At 47.7% G+C, this 20,594-nt stretch overlaps 1 protein-coding gene and 1 pseudogene across 1 annotated transcript; both read left to right on the plus strand.

Annotated features, from left to right (window-relative positions):
• Positions 1-1,623: 1,623 nt before the first annotated feature.
• LOC112441473 (carbonyl reductase [NADPH] 1) lies at positions 1,624-6,447 on the plus strand. The gene is made up of 3 exons (XM_005202070.5): positions 1,624-2,077; positions 2,591-2,698; positions 5,769-6,447. The coding sequence occupies exons 1-3, from the start codon at positions 1,789-1,791 to the stop codon at positions 6,203-6,205; spliced, it is 834 nt and encodes a 277-aa protein (XP_005202127.2). The 5' UTR covers positions 1,624-1,788; the 3' UTR covers positions 6,206-6,447.
• An 873-nt stretch (positions 6,448-7,320) lies between these two features.
• On the plus strand, positions 7,321-14,480 carry LOC100337155 (carbonyl reductase [NADPH] 1-like; annotated as a pseudogene).
• The last annotated feature ends 6,114 nt before the right edge of the window (positions 14,481-20,594 follow it).

Below are 20,594 nucleotides of genomic sequence, written 5' to 3' on the forward strand. Positions count from 1 at the left end.
GTGTGCACAAGTGAGTTCTCTGCGTCTGCGTCTCCACTGCTACCCTGCAAATAGGCTCATCAGTACCATCTTTCTACTTTCCATACACCTGCCTTAATACACAGTATTCATCTTTCCCTTTCTGACTTACTTCAGTCTGTACAGTAGGCTCTAGGTTCATCCACCTTATTGATACTAACTTGATTCTCGCCTTGATCAACTGCTACTTGTACCTTCAGTTCAGTTCAGTCGCTCAGTCGTGTCTGACTCTTTGAGACCCCATGGACCACAGCTCTCCAGGCCTCCCTGTCCATCACCACCTCCCGGAGTTTACCCAAACCCATGTCCATTGAGTCGGAGATGCCAGACAACCATCTCACCCTCTGTCGTCCCCTTCACCTCCTGCCCTCAATCTTTCCCAGCATCAGGGTCTTTCCAGATGAATCAGCTCTTCGCATCAGGTGGCCAAAGTATTGGAGTTTCAGCTTCAGCATCAGTCCTTCCAGTGAACACTCAGGACTGATCTCCTTTAGGATGGACTGGATGGATCTCCTTGCCGTACAAGGGACTCTCTAGAGTCTTCTCCAACACCACAGTTCAAAAGCATCAATTCTTCAGCGCTCAGCTTTTTATTTAGCATAAAACTGTTTGTGCAGTCTATTTAGTATTGTTAAGAGAGAAAAAGAGGCAAAAAAAAAAATTATTTCAGTTTGAGACAAAGAACTCTTTGAATGGGAAATCACCAAACCAGAATTACTGAGCATGGCCCGGCTGACAGGCACTCAGGAACAGACTATTGTGGAGAAAAGGCTGAAGCAAAGTAAGGAAACTGTGGACTGTCTTCAACTTCTGGCCCAGGTGGCTCTTTGTGACTATCAGTCCTTAGGTTCCCATTTTGTCACCTTGAGGCATTTTCAGGCTTCCGTTTTGTTTTGCTTACAGAGGCCACCAAGGAATTAGAGCCAGCTCAGCCTAATGACCTCCGTGTTTCACTCATTTACATCATGGAAACTGGCTCATGGTTGGCTGTGCCGAGTTCTTCACCAACTAGTTATTTGCCATTAGTATTACATCCTGCAGAGACTTTACCTCCATCTCCCATCACACTTGGTCATCCCTATCGGTATCTTCCTATGGCTGCTTTACATGTGAGAGTGGACTATTACCAGCAAGGCCAGTGATAACCCCCATCACAGGACGGTAGGTAGAACATGTGACCTGAAGACTAAGACTCAAGAGATGCTGGCACCTGGCTAGAGAAACACTCAGTGATTAACGATTGGTTCAATCCATCACCACGTCTTATAAAAATATCCCACAGACATCCCAGGGCTTCTGCTTGACCTTCAGTTCAGTTCAGTTTAGTTCAGTCAGTCAATATGTCCGACTCTTTGCGACCCCATGGACTGCAGCACGTCGGGCCTCCCTGTCCATTGCCAACTCCCTGAGTTTACTCAAACTCATGCCCATTGAGTTGGTGATGCCTTCCAACCATGAGGATGGGGCTGTTTAAACGTAGAGAACACGACCAATCAGAATGATGCTCTGCTTCCAGGCTGCAAATCGCCAGCAGCACTTTTCAGCAGAACAGTTCTGAAAACTCGGCAGTGGCCCCGCCCTAAGTGCCCTGAACCGCCGAGGGTCAGAGAGAGCCCAGGCCCGAGCGGCGGAGCCTGCATCTGCGCCTGTGCCTCGGCCCTGGCGCCCCGGGTGATTCCTGCGGCTGATCGCTCCGCGCACCGCATCTAGCTCAGAGGCCGAGAGCCGCGGTTCCCTTCTGAAGGCACCCCGACGCCCTGCACACCGGCCATGTCGTCCTCCACCCGCGTAGCGCTGGTCACCGGGGCCAACAAGGGCCTCGGCTTCGCCATCGTGCGTGCCCTTGCCGGCGGTTTCCAGGGAGACGTGGTGCTCACGGCGCCGGACGAGGCGCAGGGTCGGGCGGCCGTGCAGCAGCTGCAGGCCCAGGGCCTGAGCCCCCTTTTCCACCAGCTGGACATCGACGACCGGCAGAGCATCCGCGCCCTGCGTGACTTCCTGCGCAAGGAGTACGGGGGCCTCGATGTGCTGGTCAACAACGCGGGCATCGCCTTCAAGAGTAAGAAGCGGCTGGGTGCTCCAGGAGAGGCGGTCACCCGCTCTGAGCATCTCGGTCCAAGATGGACCAAATCTGTCGGGGAATCGCTGTAGAGGGGCTTCTCCCGCCTGTGGGGTCCAGAATGACTCCGTAGAGAAGGAGAAGGGAAGGGGGAAGGGGGTGCGGCTAGAGGAATTGCGAGGAATTGGCTGCTCTCTAGCCGGAGAGAACTGTTTCTCTGGCTCAGAATCCCGGGCACCTTTTCCAGGTTGATGCACAGCCCCTCTCTGATGCACAGAGGCCCCGTGTGTGCACCCTTAGTACAGCGCCGTGCCACTGGTGCGTTCTTGCAAAACTGTGCTTCATTATCAACCTGGGAAATTCACACGGGTCCAATACTGATTGTATTGTGCACAAAATTCAACCGATTTTTACCTTCACTAGTTGCACACAAAATTCATGAGCGATACCTTCTTAGGGAATGTTACCGCGCGAGAACTGTTTCTTGACTCCACTTTGCTTTTCTCTTGAAAGCTGCTGACACCACACCATTTCACATTCAAGCAGAGGTGACTATGAAAACAAACTTCTTTGGCACCAGAGATGTGTGCACAGAGCTCCTGCCTCTAATAAAACCGCAAGGTGAGTCTGATTGGAGCCGACAGCAGTGCTTCTGGCAAGATCTGGGCCCACCTGGCTCTGGTCTCATCTACAGGCCCCTGCCACTCCTGCTCAGCTTCCCTGCCCTCCACCGTGTCTCCACCCAGCTGGGTGTCCTGCACCCTGAGGTCCCTCCACACACTGCCCAGGTCCTTGGTGCTGTCTGTCCACCTGCTTTTTGCACATCTGGCTCTTTCTTCTCTTTCCCATCTTAGCTCAGAGGTTTCCTCCTCCAAGAGGCCCTTGAGCTGCTCTGTGCCCATCACAGGGGCAGTTCCCTCAGGAGTCCTTCCCAGACCTCTTTCTCCTGTCCCCCTCTTACTCAGGCTAGTGGCGCCTGCACCACCACCAGTTCATTAGTCCCCTTCCCCCCAAAGACTTGTCCTTTCCCCAAAACCTCTTGGTAACTAATCCTGTCATCCACGCACCAGGAAACTGGAGGGCACCCTGCCCATACGTGGGAAGTAAGCCTGCCCGCTTATTGTCATTACCAGGTCCTAAATTCGTCCAGCTGAGTTTCTCCCCAGCCGTCTGCCCCATCCTAGCTCTACAAACAGGCCCTCAGCTGTTGTTTCTAAACACTTGTAAACCCTCCTAAGGGACCCCTTGCCCTTCTTGAATCCTTTTCTTTCTTGACAGGTTCACTGCCCCTCCCATAAATCCTGCAAGTGTGAATGAAGTCCAAGCCCTTAGTGTGGCTAATAGAGATCTCTAATCTGATAACTGCCCTTCAGTGTGCTCGGTGTTCTGGACAAAACAAACTCATTCCTCTAGCTTAAACTACTGTAATGTTTACCCTGAAGCAAGGGGCTGCGAGAGGAACCACCCCCCATTAAACACACAAAGTAAGACAAGCAGATACTTTAAGAAGGATTCCGAGTGTGCCTAGAGATTGAGGACACGTGTTTACAGTTGACACTCAGCTTCTCACCTGTTTCCCTGTCCACTCCTGGAAGGTGCTACTCCTTCAAACTTGGTTCACTAGGACCTCAGAAGTCAGCTCCTAAGTGTCCCCTGATTCTCCGAAGTGATGTCTTTGCTTTTTAACAGCCTGTCTGCGTTTGTCATAGCTTTGTTCCCAAGCAGCTCTCACCTGATTTCATGGCTGGCTTCACCATCCGCAGTGGTCTTAGAGCCCAGGAAGAGGAGCTCTGTCACTGCTTCCACCTTTTGCCCTATTGGCCATGAGCTAATGGGACCAGATGCCATGATCGTGGTTTTTTAAATACTGAGTGTTAAGCCAGCTCTTTCACTCTCCTCCTTCACCCTCATCAAGAGGCTCTTTAGTTCCACTTCACTTTCTACCATTAGAGACCATCTGCATATCTGCGGTTGTTAACATTTCTCCCACAATCTTGATTTCCAGCTTGTTAACTCACCCAGCCCGGCATTTCACATGATGTGCTCTGCGTAAAAGTTAAGCACAGTGACAATAGGGAGCCTTGTCGTACTCCTTTCTCAACCAGTCAGTTGTGCCATACAGGGTTCTAACTGTTGCTTCTTGACCTGTATACAGGGTTCTCAGGAGACAGGTAAGAAGGTCTGGTATTCCTGTCTCTTTAAGAGCCTTCCACAGTTTGTTATGACCCACACAGTCACAGGCTTTAGTGTAGCCAGTGAAGCAGAGGTGGATATTCTTCTGGAATTCCCTTGCTTACTCTTCAGCTTCTGTCAGTCTTTACCACTTCTGTCCTTTATTGTACCCATCTTTGGATGAAATCTTCCTTTGATATTTCTGATTTTCTTGAAGAGATCTCTAGTCTTACCCTTTCTGTTGTTTTCCTCTGTTTCTCTGCATTGTTCATTGAAGAAGGCCTTCTTTTCTCCCCTTGTTATTCTCTGGAATCGGCATTCACTTGGGTGAACCTTTCCCTTTCTCCCTTGCTTTTCGCTTCTCTTCTTTCCTCAGTTATTTGTAAAGCCTCCTCAGACAACCACTTCGCCTTCTTGCGTTTCTTTTTCTTTAGGATGGTTTGCTCACTGCCCCCAGTGTAGTATTAGGGACTTCTCTCCATAGATCTTCAGGCACTCTGTTTACTAGATCTAATTGCTTGAATCTATTCATTAGGTGCACTGTATAGTCATGGGGAACTGGATTTAAGTCGTGGCTGACCTGCCTAATGGTTATCCCCACTTTCTTTAGTGAAAGCCTGAATTTTGCTATGAAGAGCTGATGGTCTGAGCCCCAGTCAGCTCCAGGTCTTGTTTTTGCTAACTGTTACAAAGAATGTAATCACTCTGATTTCGGTATTGACCAATCATTTGGTGATGTCCATGTGTAGAGTTGTCTCTTGTGCTGATAAAAAAGGATATTTGCTATGACCAGTGATAGTCTCAGGGCATTCTCAGGATGCCCAGCCCAAGGTTAGAGCCTTGGTCCCACGAGTTAGGACTGGGTTGGAAAAGGAAGTCCTAACCTCCTAGGTACACTTACCAGGAAATGAACCTCTGCAGCAGGTAGCTGAGAAACAGGATGACATATGCTGATGTCATCTCCATCGTGGGAAGATCCCACAGCCCCTTGGCAGGGAGGGAGCCCTGCGTCTGAGATGCAGCATTGCAGAGTGAAGTTTCCGTTGTTATGGTCAGAAAGGAGGAAAGGAAGAAGCAGTCATGGTTGAACTAGATGCTCTCTGTTCTCACCTGCGTTATTGGAGATAGTCTGGGAAAAAAGGTTCATTTGCTGTATGCCCTAGGGACCATTTCCAGAGACTTTAAAGGGTTGAGTTTTGAAAATAATTTTCACAAGTCATTCTGGGTGGTAGATTCACAGACTTCTTCCTTTGGTCATGACTTATTTGTTGAATTTGAGTGAAATATTTCATTCTGGTAATTTCTAAAATAATTAGATATATCTTGATTTTTAGAAACATTAGAAATAACATGTTGTTATTTATAATAATAAAACAGAAAAAACCCACTGAGCAACCCCCTCCCAAAATACATTCCCTTCCTTCCCTAATGTCCTCTTTCAAGAGGTCAGGCCTGTCCCAACTGGGTATCATCCTTCTCGTGCTCGCCTTTCTATGGACTGATTTGTGTTGTATTTTAGGCAGAGTGGTGAATGTATCCAGCTCTGTCAGTGTCAGCTCTCTAAAGAAATGCAGCCCTGAACTGCAGCAGAAGTTTCAAAGTGAGACCATCACGGAGGAGGAGCTGGTGGGGCTCATGAACAAGTTTGTGGAAGACACAAAGAACGGGGTGCACAGGAAGGAGGGCTGGCCCGATACCGCATATGGAGTGACGAAAATTGGAGTCACAGTCCTGTCCAGAATCCACGCCAGGAAAATGAGTGAGCAGAGAGGAGGGGACAAGATCCTCCTGAACGCCTGCTGCCCAGGGTGGGTGAGAACCGACATGGGGGGACCCAAAGCCCCCAAAAGCCCAGAAGAAGGAGCAGAGACCCCCGTGTACTTGGCCCTTCTGCCCCCGGATGCTGAAGGGCCTCATGGACAGTTTGTCCATGAGAAAGAAGTTGTGCAATGGTGAGCTCACTCACAGCTCCACCCATGGGTCCGTTTATATTGCTGTCCCAGATTGACCAAACAGACACTGACAAAATTATCGCTGTGCAGAAAAAAAGAAAAAGGAATCAAAATATCCAGATCAAGTTCTCACTGGGAGAGGGCTGCTAATCTTGTAAAGAGTTTTCTGACTTCTTCTGTGATCCCAGGGGAAGAAAAGTGGGATGGGTGACAAATAATAAAAATAAATAATTCCTTATAAATGTCCCTTTGTGCAAACTCTTAAATGGTGAATCTGCTCCATTATCCGTAATAGTTGAAGCTAGTTTGGTGGACATGTGGGTGTCGAGTATTAGTTCCACTTTTCTATTCAAAATTTTTCAGGACAAACATCTGGAACCAGAGAGTCCTGGCTCGGCCATCTTCCTGGATGACCTTGAGCCAAAATCCAACAGGATACTACTCCCTAACACAGGGAAACCTGCTCAGTGTTACATGACAGCCTGGGAAGGAGGGGAGATTGTAGAGAACCAATACGTGTATATGTGTGGCTGAGGCCCTGTGCTGCCCAGCTGAAACTGTGGTGACAGTTCAGAATGTTGTCAATCAACTATGAAAGTGTTAGTCGCCCAGTCCTGTCTAGGTCTTTGCGGTTCCATGCACAGCTCTCTGCAATTCCATGCACTGTGGCCCACTGGGCTCCTCTGTCCATGGGATTTCCCAGGCAAGAATACTGGAGTCAGCTGCCATTTATTTCTCCAGGGGCTCCTCCTAACCCAGAGATCAAACCTGGGTCTCCCCCCATTGCAGGCAGATTCTTTACTGTCCCAGCCACCAGGAAAGCCCTGTCCTCCAATATAAAATAAAAAGTTTAAAGAAAAAGAGGGCTGTGTCCTCTTTTTTGGCTCAGGTTACAGCATGAGGAAAAAGATGGAGCCAGGTGTGGTGTTGGAACATTTGATCCCTCCTTAAGCAGGAGAAGAAAGCAGGGCCTCCTCCTTCTGAAGTAGTCACTGCACTGGATCCCAGGACACAGTTCTTTGCCTTCTGGACTGTGGCGGGTCTCCACGTCCCATGCTGCGCCACCCCGTCGGTCTCCAGCCTTGTCAGCTCTACTCCAAAGGGCCCTGCCCACTGGCCATGTCCTCCTCCACCCGCGTGGCGCTGGTCACCGGGGCCAACAAGTGCCTCGGTTTTGCCATCGTGCGCGACCTGTGTCGGCAGTTCCCGGGGAAATTGGTGCTCATGGCGCGGGGCGAGGCATTCGGTCGGGCAGCCACACAGCAGCTGCAGACCAAGGGCCCCAGCCCCCTTTTCCACCAGCTGGACATTACTGCCCTGCAGAGCATCCGGGCACTGCGCGACTTTCTGCGCAAGGAGTACAGGGCCTCGTCGCGCTGGTCAACAACGCAGCCATCGCCTTCCAGAGTAAGTGCGTGGGAGCTAGCGGGTTACAGCCACTGTGGCGGGAGCCTGACGGGGCGGGGCGGGGCTATTGCCTGAACCTCCGCTGTGGGATCTAGAACCCTCTCCCTAGGGATGGAGCACAGGCCGGAGGTCACAGGGAGAGCAGGTCCTCCGCCATTACAAGCTTTTCCAGCAAGAAGGCCTTCCAATAGCTTTGACCAGGGTCAAGGACAGCACCCAGATTTTCGCAGTATTGATTTCACTGAACTTTGGATGAGTTGGGTGAATTTTTAACTTCTGAAACCAATTTAAAATTGCAGAGTGGTACACAGGAGGTCGTATGGGCTTCTTTCACTCAGCCTCCCCTGATGATGCCATGTTATGTAAGTATAAAGCAGTATCAAACCAGAAAACACCCACTGGTGCAATACCGTTCACTAACACCAAACATTACTAGACGAAAACAGAGTTCACGGAAAAAATAGTGTATCAAGTAAGCATTTTTACCATATGGCTTGTGTTTATTAGCCCTATTCTTTTTCTATCCTAAAAGTTGGTGATCCCACACCGATTGCAATTTAGGCAGAAGTGACCATGAAAACAAACCTCCTTGGTACCCGAGCTCTGTGCACAGAGCTCTTGCCTCTGATAAAAAGCCGAGGTGAGTCCGATTGAGCCCAAACTGCAGGGTTTCTGGCAAGATCTGAGCCCACCTGCATCTGGTCTCATCCTTCTCAGCTGCACTGACTTCCACCTGTGTGGTCACTCAGCAGGATGCCCTGTGGCCTCTGGTCCCTCTACACCCGGCCCGAGTCGTTGGTGCTCTCTGTCCATCTGCACTTTGCACATTTGGCTCTTTCTTCTCTTTCCCATCTTAGTTCAAAGGTCTCCTCCAAGAGGCCCTCCACGTGCTCCATGCCCATCACAGGGGGTGTCCTCTCAGGAGTCTTTCCCAGACCTTCTCTCTCCCGTGCCCCTCTCAGAGGGACCTGGTTTGGGTTTGTGGTGCTCATCCTACCACATTCATTAGACCCCTGAAGACTTTTCTGCTTCCTGCCAGCAGAGTGTTTCTTCCTATGGCACTGACATGGTGTATTACCAATACAGGTTTCTAGATGCTAAACCAAGTATACATACTTTGGTCTTTAAGGTTCAGGAAGTTCCCAGACCATCCTCAAGTTCAATAATTCACTGTAAGGACCAAGAACTTGACAAAAAGCTATGATATTCAAAAGGACATGATAATAGAAAAGCGAACAGTAGCTCAGTTCAGCAGTGGTTAAAGGTCTCATGGACCAGGGTCTAAGAAGCCCAGTATGGAACTGGGACTTGACGTCTCCCTGCAGATCCTGGATCTCCCCCAAACAGCCTGTGTCAGACACAAGGGGCATTACCAAGCAGCGGGCTCGACCCAGCCTTGATGTCCAGGGTTCTTGGTGAGGGGTGGTCACGCAGGAATGGCCCACTGCCCTCGTGGCGGGCCCTGCTCTCCAGCCCATCCAGGGGTCCAGCTGATACCAGCTAGGCCGAGGCCCCCACCATACTCACACGCGAACACGGATTAGGTAACCTGACCCTCGAACAAGTAATTGAGGACAGTCTTCTCAGGCAAGGACGTTCAGGCTTCACTATTACATCCCAGATGTCCTGGAATAGGGCTGAAGCTTCCTCTGGCCAAGCTTAGCCCTTTACTTATAGAGAACACCCTCTGGACCTTCACTAAGACTCCCTTACATCCAAAGGATCATCGAGCATCTAAGTTTAGCCTAGATTTTATTTAACAGATACAGAAAGAGTACAGAAATAACATCTCTCATCGGGGGCAGCCAGACTGGGGTTTGAGTAGTTGAGAGCAACAGATATTCCAGTTTCTAAAGCCACTACTTCCATTTTCATGTGTTTCCACTGATACTAATTTGTTTTCAGCTTTTATCGGAAGATGGTCGCTTTGCAGTATTGTGCTGGTTTCTGCCATACATCAACATGAATCAGCCACAGGGATACCTACGTCCCCTCCCTCCTGAACCTCTGCCACCTCCCACCCCATCCACCCCTCTAGGTTGTCGCAGAGCACTGGGTTGATCTCCCTGAGTCACACAGCAGACTCCCCCTGGCTCCGTATCTTGCATGTGGCAACATGTGTGTTTCCGTGGTCCTCTCTCAGTGCCTCCCACCCTCTCCTTCCCCCACTGTGTGCACAAGTGAGTTCTCTGCGTCTGCGTCTCCACTGCTACCCTGCAAATAGGCTCATCAGTACCATCTTTCTACTTTCCATACACCTGCCTTAATACACAGTATTCATCTTTCCCTTTCTGACTTACTTCAGTCTGTACAGTAGGCTCTAGGTTCATCCACCTTATTGATACTAACTTGATTCTCACCTTGATCAACTGCTACTTGTACCTTCAGTTCAGTTCAGTCGCTCAGTCGTGTCTGACTCTTTGAGACCCCATGGACCACAGCTCTCCAGGCCTCCCTGTCCATCACCACCTCCCGGAGTTTACCCAAACCCATGTCCATTGAGTCGGAGATGCCAGACAACCATCTCACCCTCTGTCGTCCCCTTCACCTCCTGCCCTCAATCTTTCCCAGCATCAGGGTCTTTCCAGATGAATCAGCTCTTCGCATCAGGTGGCCAAAGTATTGGAGTTTCAGCTTCAGCATCAGTCCTTCCAGTGAACACTCAGGACTGATCTCCTTTAGGATGGACTGGATGGATCTCCTTGCCGTACAAGGGACTCTCTAGAGTCTTCTCCAACACCACAGTTCAAAAGCATCAATTCTTCAGCGCTCAGCTTTTTATTTAGCATAAAACTGTTTGTGCAGTCTATTTAGTATTGTTAAGAGAGAAAAAGAGGCAAAAAAAAAAATTATTTCAGTTTGAGACAAAGAACTCTTTGAATGGGAAATCACCAAACCAGAATTACTGAGCATGGCCCGGCTGACAGGCACTCAGGAACAGACCATTGTGGAGAAAAGGCTGAAGCAAAGTAAGGAAACTGTGGACTGTCTTCAGCTTCTGGCCCAGGTGGCTCTTTGTGACTATCAGTCCTTAGGTTCCCATTTTGTCACCTTGAGGCATTTTCAGGCTTCCGTTTTGTTTTGCTTACAGAGGCCACCAAGGAATTAGAGCCAGCTCAGCCCAATGACCTCCGTTTTTCACTCATTTACATCATGGAAACTGGCTCATGGTTGGCTGTGCCGAGTTCTTCACCAACTAGTTATTTGCCATTAGTATTACATCCTGCAGAGACTTTACCTCCGTCTCCCATCACACTTGGTCATCCCTATCGGTATCTTCCTGTGGCTGCTTTACATGTGAGAGTGGACTATTACCAGCAAGGCCAGTGATAACCCCCATCACAGGACGGTAGGTAGAACATGTGACCTGAAGACTAAGACTCAAGAGATGCTGGCACCTGGCTAGAGAAACACTCAGTGATTAACGATTGGTTCAATCCATCCCATGTCGTGGGATAAAAATATCCCAGGGCTTCTGCTTGACTTTCAGTTCAGTCCACTTGCTCACTTGTGTCCAACTCTTTGTGACCCCATGGATTTCAGCATGCCAGGCCTCCCTGTCCATCACCAACTCCCGGAGTTTACTCAAACTCATGTCCATTGAGTCAGTGAAGCCATCCAGTCCTCTCATCTCATCCTCTGTTATCCCCTTCTCCTCCCGCCTTCAGTCTTTCCCAGCATCAGGGACTTTTCCAATGAGTCAGTTCTCTGCATCAGGTGGCCAAAGTATTGGAGTTTCAGCTTCAGCATCAGTCCTTCCAATGAATATTCAGGACTGATTTCCTTTGGATGGACTGGCTGGATCTCCTTGCAGTCCAAGGGACTCTCAAGCGTCTTCTCAAACACCACAGTTTAAAAGCATCAATTCTTTGGCATTCAGCTTTCTTTATATTCCAACTCTTACATCCATGCTTGACTTTGGCAGGTCCTAAAGCAGGAGTGACCTTGACTGCAGGTTCCTTCACTCTATCAGGCATCTGGGATAAGTGAGCTAAAAGAGGCTATCACCTCCTGCTCTCAGAGTCATATTGATTTCTCTTATTGCATAACCCATTTAAACATCCTCAGTTCCATTCCCCCTCCTCCCCAAATGTCATCGCCTTTTACCCATACTTTCTCATCCTTCAGAGGGATGGTGAGTTCCGTCACTGCTCATGCTGACTGCCCTCACAATACTCGCCTAACAAGTGCCTCCCCTTAGTCCACCCCCATCACACAAGTCGGGTTACACAGGCCCAGACTGGTGGACTGTTTAAGCTGCTGACTAGACAATACAGCTGCAGTTGCTCTTCCTCCAAATTGGCCAGATAGGTGAAGACACAGTCCATTTCATCGGGCCCTTCAGAATTCTGACCAAAAAAAAGTTTATAGTTAACTTTCTTGCTTACCAGTTATCCCCTGACTTCCAGATCATAAATTGCAAATGGGTCCCAGAACTATAGTATAGCCAGAAAAACGAAGGTTGAAATGAAGTAGGGAAAAGAGTGTAGAGTCACCCTGGCATCCTCCACACCCCTTCTTCCCCAGAGGAGAGAGGAATCTATCTGGGGGCTTCTTCCAAGGCTCCCATCATGCTGATTGTGGGCATAAGCTCACAAATGTCTGTAAGCCAACGTTTGACACAACCAGTTTCATTTCCTGTCCCAGTTCTGTATCAAACCTCTACTCTGAGCATGAAAGTGTGTTCCCTGGCCTGAGGAATATACCTCCTCAGTCCAAATCATGCAGTGTCTTCTGCTCCAGTACCATAATACAACTTGGGCACAAGGATCTACTGCTGGGTACACGGAGCCATGCCCACAGACAGCATCGCACCTCATCAGGACATTTTCTACCTTCCCAGGGCTACTACCTGCAACTCACCTGCTCTGTGTCAATCCTTTGGCTCAAAGAATATGACTCATACCATGCAAAGACTTCTTCTCTCATGCTGTCAGATACAGCAGGAATGGGAGAGGCGTGGATGAACAAGGATCCCATCTCTGCATTCCTGCAGCACCCCCATTTGCACTCATTTCATGGGGCCAGGCCTCAGTTCGATTCCTGGGTTGGGAAGAGCCACTGGAGAAGGGATAGGCTACCCACTCCAGTATTCTTGGGCTTCCCTTGTGACTCAGCTGGTAAAGATCTGCCTGCAGTGCAGGAGACCTTGGTTGGATCCCTAGGCTGGAAAGATCCTCTGAAGAAGGGGAAGGCTACCCACTCCAGTATTCTGGCCTGGAGAATTCCATGAACTGTATAGTCCATGGGGTTGCAAAGAGTCAGACACGACTGAGTGACTTTCACTTTCATGGGGCCAGGTAGCACTTCAAATAAGCACACCTGAAAACACTCAGTGGTTCCAATTGCCTTCCAATTTTGGAAGTGGTTCTTCTGATGAGCCTTAAGTAGTTGTACTTTAATTCCTCCTAACTTCCCATTTGACTCTCAGAGTATCATGCTCATGTGACCGTCCCTTAAATAGTCTAGTTTCTGCTGCCTGCCTCTGTCATCATACAGCCAGGACTTGATTCACCACTCCCGAGCTGATATAAACCCAAACCCAAAGAAACAAGCATCAGTTCAGCCCTGTGAACTGAGTTAATTTCACCATCCTTCAACCTGATGCTCTCTGGTCAACTTGGAACTGCCATCCACAAACCCATCAGCCCTTTGCTGGTCAACAGAGGCCTGGCATAGAGCCCTGCCCAAGTGACCTAAGGTCCTCAGCTGGTTCCAGAGGAGGCCTTTGAGAAAAAGATGCTGTCTGCTTCTGAGTGCAGCAAGGAGTCCTCCAACCTATGGAGCTCTTTCCTCGATATACCATTTTCATTTTCTTATGGAAATCTGGGCACTACCCTCCCCATTATACCATGTCTTTCTCTTTAGTTACCCTAGGATCATGGTAGGGCAGGTTACAAGACTGTCTAATGCCCTTCACTCATAGTGAAGTGAAGTGAAAGTCACCCAGCTGTGTCCAACTCTTTGCAACCCCATGGACTATACAGTCCATGAAATTCTCCAGACCAGAATACTGGAGTGGGTGGCCATTCCCTTCTCCAGGGGATCTTCCCAACCCAGGGATCGAACCCAGGTCTCCCGCATTGCAGGTGGATGCTTCACTCACAGATGCAGTCTAAATTCATCTTGTAGGAAACTGGTACGTGGCTCTCCAGTGGTAATCGAGTCCAACATCTCAGCAAATTGGGTATTCATTATTCTCATACATACCTTCCCAAGTAATGGTTTGTGTTGCATTTTAGGCAGAGTGGTGAATGTCTCTAGTGCATGGGGCTTCAAAGCTCTTGAAAGCTGCAGCCTGAACTGCAGCAGAAATTGAGAAGTGAGACCATCATGGAGGAGGAGCTGGTGGGGCTCATGAACAAGTTTGTGGAAGACACAAAGAACGGGGTGCACAGGAAGGAGGGCTGGCCAGATAATAATATACATGAAGTGGTGAAAATCGGCATCATGGCCCTGTCCAGAATCCAAGCCAGGAAACTGAGTGAGCAGAGAGGAGGAGACAAGATCCTCCTGAATGCCTGCTGCCCAGGGTGGGTGAGAACCAACATGGGGGGATCCAAAGCCCCCAAAGCTTAGAAGAAGGAATAGAGATCCCCGTGTACTTGGCCCTTCTGCCCTCAGATGCCGAGGGGCCTCATGGACAGTTTGTCCATGAGAAAAAAGTTGCAAAATGGCAATTCTTGCCTGAGTTCTACCCATAGGCCCCACTTGGTTACCTGTCCTGATTAGACTAAGAAAACACAGTGTTCAAAACATCTCCCCATGAAAAAAAATGAAACATGCCTACCTCTATGTAAATTTCAAAGCCGCTTTGAAATGGCTACTATTCTGTGAGATCTTTTGTGATTTCTTTTGTGATCCCAGGGAATAAAAGAAGAATGGATGACAAATAATGAATAAACATCAATAGATGAATACATGGTTCTTTATAAATGTCTGTTTGTTCCAATTGATTATATGCAGAACCAGCTCAGAAGTCTAATAGACCAAAATGTAGGTCAAGGAAAGTGAGAGTACTACTTGGGGAAAGAATTATCATCAATAGGGCCAGATGGGAAATACTTTTAGTTTTCAGGTTCAAGTGGTCTCTGTGAGAACTGTTCACCTGCTCTCTTTTACCAAGAAAGTAGCCAGAGACAATATATAAGCCAACAAGCATGCCATATTGGGTCTGCCAGCTTTAGCTGACCAGCCTCTAGTATAACATGGACCACACCGTAAGGGAAAACATCTGCTCTGGTGCCTGTAAACACCAAACTCATTGGGAAAAAAAGCAATGTAAATGTGAAATGTGAGGGGGTGCTGGTATGAAAGATAACATCCTACAAGAATCTGAGACAATGGGGAAAACTGAGAATGGGTGGGTATGAGTGGGTATGAGAGATCACTGTCAAATCTCTTCAGCATGAATGTGTCATTTTTGTGGGATGAGGTGTCAGGAGGTCTGAAACATTAGCATGGTTCTGCAAAATACACACAGAAGTGGAACACATAACTAGAGTAACATATGCATAACAGCTGAACCTAGTTGGGAGGACATATGGGTGACCACCTTACTATGCTTTAGGTTTTCTGTTTAAAATCTTTGAACCGAAACAGCCTGGCTCTGCCCTTTCCTGTGCAGCCTTGAGCAAAATCCCACATCTACTCTATCCCCTAAATTGTAGAATGAAGAGAACAGTCATAGGATTGCTGTAAATTGTCCAGCTGTCGATACTGCTGAAATACATTGGAGGTGCCAAGTGTCCTATGTCAGGAGTCCCTGTAAGAGGGGCACAGCTGCACCCAGGGCCTTGATGAGAAGCTTCCTGCTGCCCAGAACTACGTCTGGGTCCCCAAGGCCCCAAAGACTGTCCGCCACATCGCCTCTTCACAGAAGCTCCGTGTTGTACAGATGCCCCTTCTGTCATGGTTACCTGACACTGTCCCCCTCTCATTGTCAGCCCTGGGGAAGTAAAAAGGGACAGCCCCTGAAGGCAAAGGCAGGGCCCTTCCTGAAGAGCCAGGTTGACTTTGAAAGGTTGTTGTTGAATCACGCGAATACACCGGGATTCTTGGCCCCCGGAGGAGAAGAATTCAATCCGGGGCCAGAGACAAGGCTTGATCACTCAGAGCTTTTGTGTAATAAAGTTTTATTAAAGTATAAAGGAGATAGACAAAGCTTCTGACATAGGCATCAGAAGGGGGCAGAAAGAGTACCCGCTTGCTAGTGTTAATAATGAGGTTATATAATCCAAAGAATGTCTGGAGGTTGTAAAGACCTCCTCCGACCTACTCCCATAATTTACATTTTAAGATAACAGAAGGTTGAATCCAAAGACTGTCCTTAGGCAGGATACATTATTGGTATATAATCCTAAGGAATGTGGAGAAAGAAAAAAGTTTGTCCTTTCTTCCTCCTTGAGAATTCCAGACCCCTCTCTCTTTGGGGACCCCTAGACTCCCTATCAACCTGCCTAGGAACTGACTCTCTCATTCCCCCCTTTTCTTTTAGGAGAATTATGTTGCCTAGGGAAAAGGGGCGTCGTTCTCGTTCAATAACTGCTTCCCAGCTGACAAGGGGCGTTGTCCCTAAATTGGTGAGGCAACATATTCTCCTAATCCTCATATTGAGGATATCTGATCCAGGGGCCCCAAATAGTAGCTGGAGGAAGCTACAGCAGTAGCAGGAGTTTGAGCAACCATTTGTAACTTAAAAGCTTTCATGCGGCTAGAAACAAATCCAGTTATACAATTACAGATGCAGGGAGCAAACAGCAAGAACAAAACAACCAGAATTATTGTAATTAAGATAGTTGTCCACCATGGGGAATTAGTTAACGTTTTCCAAAGTGAAGCAATTGAGGCTTCAGGAGTGTCCATGGCCCTAATCATCTTGTTCATGTGGTTAGTAAAATGAGTAACATTCGTGCTCATATCAGGTATATATGTACAGCATTGGGTATGAGTAATGGCACAAGTTCCTCCTTGTGCAGCTGTCAGAATATCTAGAGCCAATCTGTTTTGTAAAACCACCTTTCTAATTTGTGCTTGTTCAGCATTAAGAGCTGAAATAGCCTTTTGAGAATCCTGTAATGCCTGTTGAGTAAAATTAGTCAAAGCATCCACTCGTAACATAACATCTGTAGTTCCCAAAGAGGGAACAAACGCTGCAGCCAAATAATCATACCAATAAAATACAGACCTTGCCCACCGAGTTCTAAGGTGGGGTAAATTAGCAGGCTTTTCCGGAAGCTCTGAAAATATAAAGCCATGAGTAAAGGCTAGACCCAGGGTGCATCTCCCTATCCAACCAAGGGGGAGCCATGCCCATAGGTAAGAGCCACATATCCAATAAGTCCCGTTTGGAGCAAGCCAGCGCGACTGAGATATCCAGTCCCAATTCGTGCCTGGCCAGACAAAGGGAGAACCGGAACTGGGATTGGAAAACACGGGAATGATTACATTGCATGTTTCCTGAGACAAATATCCCATTTGTTTCCAATCATTGTAATTAAGTTGTTGGCTAATTTTTGGGGACGGCTCTGTTTGTTCCCAGCATATAGAGGCAGTAGATATTAAACGTCCTTTTTCAGGAGTTAGCCATGTAACCTCATCCCATATTTGATAAACGTCAGGTAAAAAGCCTTAGATCTAGACCTATTTACCTTATATGTAGCAAAATAGTCATTGAACCGAGACAATGTATAATCAAAATTAAAAGTCACATTATGTCCATAGTTAGAGTACAAAGTGTTGCACCAGTCCATTTTAGGGTTGGTAGATGTCATCAGATGACGAAGAGGCATCGCATGTGATTGTTGTCGAAGGTATTCACAGACTTGGAGAAAGTCTTTTCCTTGAAGTGGGGATGTCCACCACGGGAAGCCTTCCACTGACGAAGAGGGGAGCGCTCCGCAGACCCAGCAGTTAGACCGATTGTGGAATGCAGCATAGGAGTGAGCCCAGGACAAGAAGACATTGTCTTGAGGATCCAAGGGCAGACTCAGGATATTTGGAGTCAGCAGAAGTAGACTCACATAGATTATCAGGCCCATCCACTGCCCTGTGCTTAACTCTAGAGCTCGGGTCAGGGCCACAAGCTCCGCTAACTGAGCACTGGTTCCCTGGGGGAGAGATTTTGCTTCCAAAACCTGTTCAGCAGTCACCACGGCATAACCCGCTTTACGCTTTCCATCCTGAACAAAAGAACTGCCATCTGTAAATATTTCCATGTCAGGATTGTCTAATGGGGTATCCTTTAGATCCTCCCGAGCTGCATAGTTTAAAGTTAGGAATTGAGAACAATCGTGATCAGGTGTTTCATTTTCCTTCTCAGGAAGGAAAGTGGCAGGATTTAAATTTCCACAAACTTTAAGCTTAGTTACTGGTCCTTTTAACAACAATGACTGATACTTAAGAAGCCTACTGTCTGTCATCCAAATATTAACCTTAGAATTTAAGATTCCACTCACATCATGAGAAGTCAGTACAGTAAGGTTTCATCCATTAATTATTTTTAAAGCTTCAGGTGCTAATAAAGCCGCTGCCCCAATTACTCTTAGGCAGTGCGGCCACCCACGTGAAACTACATCTAATTCTCTGCTTAGATAAGCAATAGGTTGTTGGTGAGGCCCTCGGGGTTGTGTCAAAACTCCCAATGCCACACCTTTTCTTTCAGTGACAAACAAATTAAATTCTGACCCTGTGGGCAAGCTCAGAGCTGGAGCTTGCAGGAGAGCAGTCTGAAGAACCTTAAAAGCCTTTTGAGTTTCTGGAGACCAAACCAGTTTGTCAGTTTGGGCCTGCTGAGTTTCAGCTATAAGTTTATATAAAGGCCAAGCAAGTTCCCCATAACCCGGAATCCAAATGCGACAGTAACCTGTGATTCCCAAAAATCCTCTCAATTGTCTTAAAGTCATAGGTAGGGGGTGATTTAGTATAGGTTTAATTCTCTCAGGGCCTATGGCCCTAGTCCCTTCTGATATGATTAGGCCCAGATATCTAACCGATTGTTGACAAAGCTGAGCCTTTTCTCTTGATGCCTTGTAACCACAGCCTGCCAGAAAGTTTAAGAAATCTTCTGAGGCTCGCGAACAAGCTTCCTCTGTCTCAGCACAGAGCAAAATATCATCTACATATTGTAACACCACTGCTTCAGAGCTATTAAAGTTTTGTAGATCCCGTGACAAACTTTGTCCGAATAAGTGAGGACTGTCACGAAATCTCTGGGGCAAAACTGTCCAGGTTAACTGAGAAGCTGGCTGCGTAGGGTCTTCAAAGGCAAATAGGAATTGACTTTCTTCCGCCAAAGGCACTGAATAGAAGGCATCCTTTAAATCAATTACTGAGAAATATTTGGCCCGTTCAGGAATTTCAGACAATAGAGTATAAGGATTAGGCACCACGGGGTGTAAAGGAACTACAGCCTCATTTATTATTCGTAAATCTTGAACTAGTCTCCATTTACCATTTGATTTCTTTATACCCAAAATAGGAGTGTTGCAAGGACTGTTACAGGGAATTAATAGTCTCTGCTCCTTTAAATTTTCGATGATGGGTTTTAACCCTTCCTTAACTTCAGGTTTCAGTGGATACTGCTTCTTATGTGGAAATACGTGTGGGTCTTTGAGCTTAACAACTACAGGAATAGCATTTTGTGCTCGACCCACAGATTTTCCATCAGCCCATACTCTAGGATTTACATTTTGTTCAACTAAAGGGAGAGAAAGGGAGGGCTCCATATTCATGAAAACAGAGGCATGGACCTTGCTCAGTATATCCCTTCCCAAAAGGGGTGAGGGAGATTCTGGCACAATCAGAAACTCGTGTGAAAACAGCACAGAATCCCAGTTGCAAGATAAAGAATAACTGAAATAATACCTTTTGGCTCGTCCAGACAGTCCCATTACGGAAGCAGATCGGGAAGAAAGTGGGCTAGGGGCTTCAGTAAGCACAGAATAAGTTGCCCCAGTATCTAAAAGGAAATCGACGGATTGGCCCCCCCACAACTATTAATACCCGGGGTTCCTCAGGTGTAATTAGGATGGGAGCTTGTGTGGGGACCCCCGGGCACCTTCAGTCCTGATTGTCTTGAGAGTCCGACCCCAGAGACCTACGCCTCTGGGGGAATTCTCTCTTCCAGTGTGGTCCTTTGCAGACCGGACATGGAGCTGGGGGCGGCTTAGATGCCTGAGGGCAATCCCGCTTGAGGTGCCCCTCCTTTCCACAGCAGTAGCAAGCCCATCCCTTTTCACCTGGGCCCCTCTGGGCATTTTTCTCAGGCTGTTTAAGAATGTTTTTCATAGCCATGGCGAAGGCTTCCGCCTTTTCCTTTGTCTTTTTTTGCCTTTCTTTCTTTTCCTCATATTCCCTACCATAATAGACTGTCTGAGCCAGTTGTAACAGAGTATCTAAAGACTGATTTGGTCCATACGCCTGTTTTAATAGCTTATGGCAGATATCTGGAGCCGACTGAGTGAGAAATCTATCCTTTAAGATCACTTTTCCCTCTTCACTTTCGGGATCAATCTCAGTGAATCTGCGAAGGCCTTCTCTCAGTCTATCTAGGAATTTACCAGGAGCTTCCTTCTCCTCCTGTTCTATGTCTGCCAATTTGCCATAGTTTAAAGGCTTAGAACGCGCCTGCCTAAGTCCTTCAAGAATACATCTAACAAAATGACTCTGATCCCATCTTCCTTTAGCTGTGTTGTAGTCCCAGTCTGGTTCTATAGTTGGGACCCCCTGATTCCCAGTAGGGAGGGTCGATATCTCGTTCTCCCTCTTCCCTACTGATTCATTACCAAGCCACTCAAAGGAGTGAGGCTGGAATTGTTAGCTCCCATCTGTAAGAGAGAAAAAAAAGCGACCAGCGCCATTTTTTCTACCGGAGGCGTCCCTCCCTGCTCTAGATGGGGGTGTAGACAGACGTTACACCAAAAGCTTTTCCTTCCTGGTCGGACTTAGTCTGTCCCTTACCGACGCAGGCGCCGTACTCGTCCCTC

This window comes from Bos taurus, chromosome 1, assembly GCF_002263795.3.
Source record: "Bos taurus isolate L1 Dominette 01449 registration number 42190680 breed Hereford chromosome 1, ARS-UCD2.0, whole genome shotgun sequence".
Classification (NCBI taxonomy): domain Eukaryota; kingdom Metazoa; phylum Chordata; class Mammalia; order Artiodactyla; family Bovidae; genus Bos; species Bos taurus.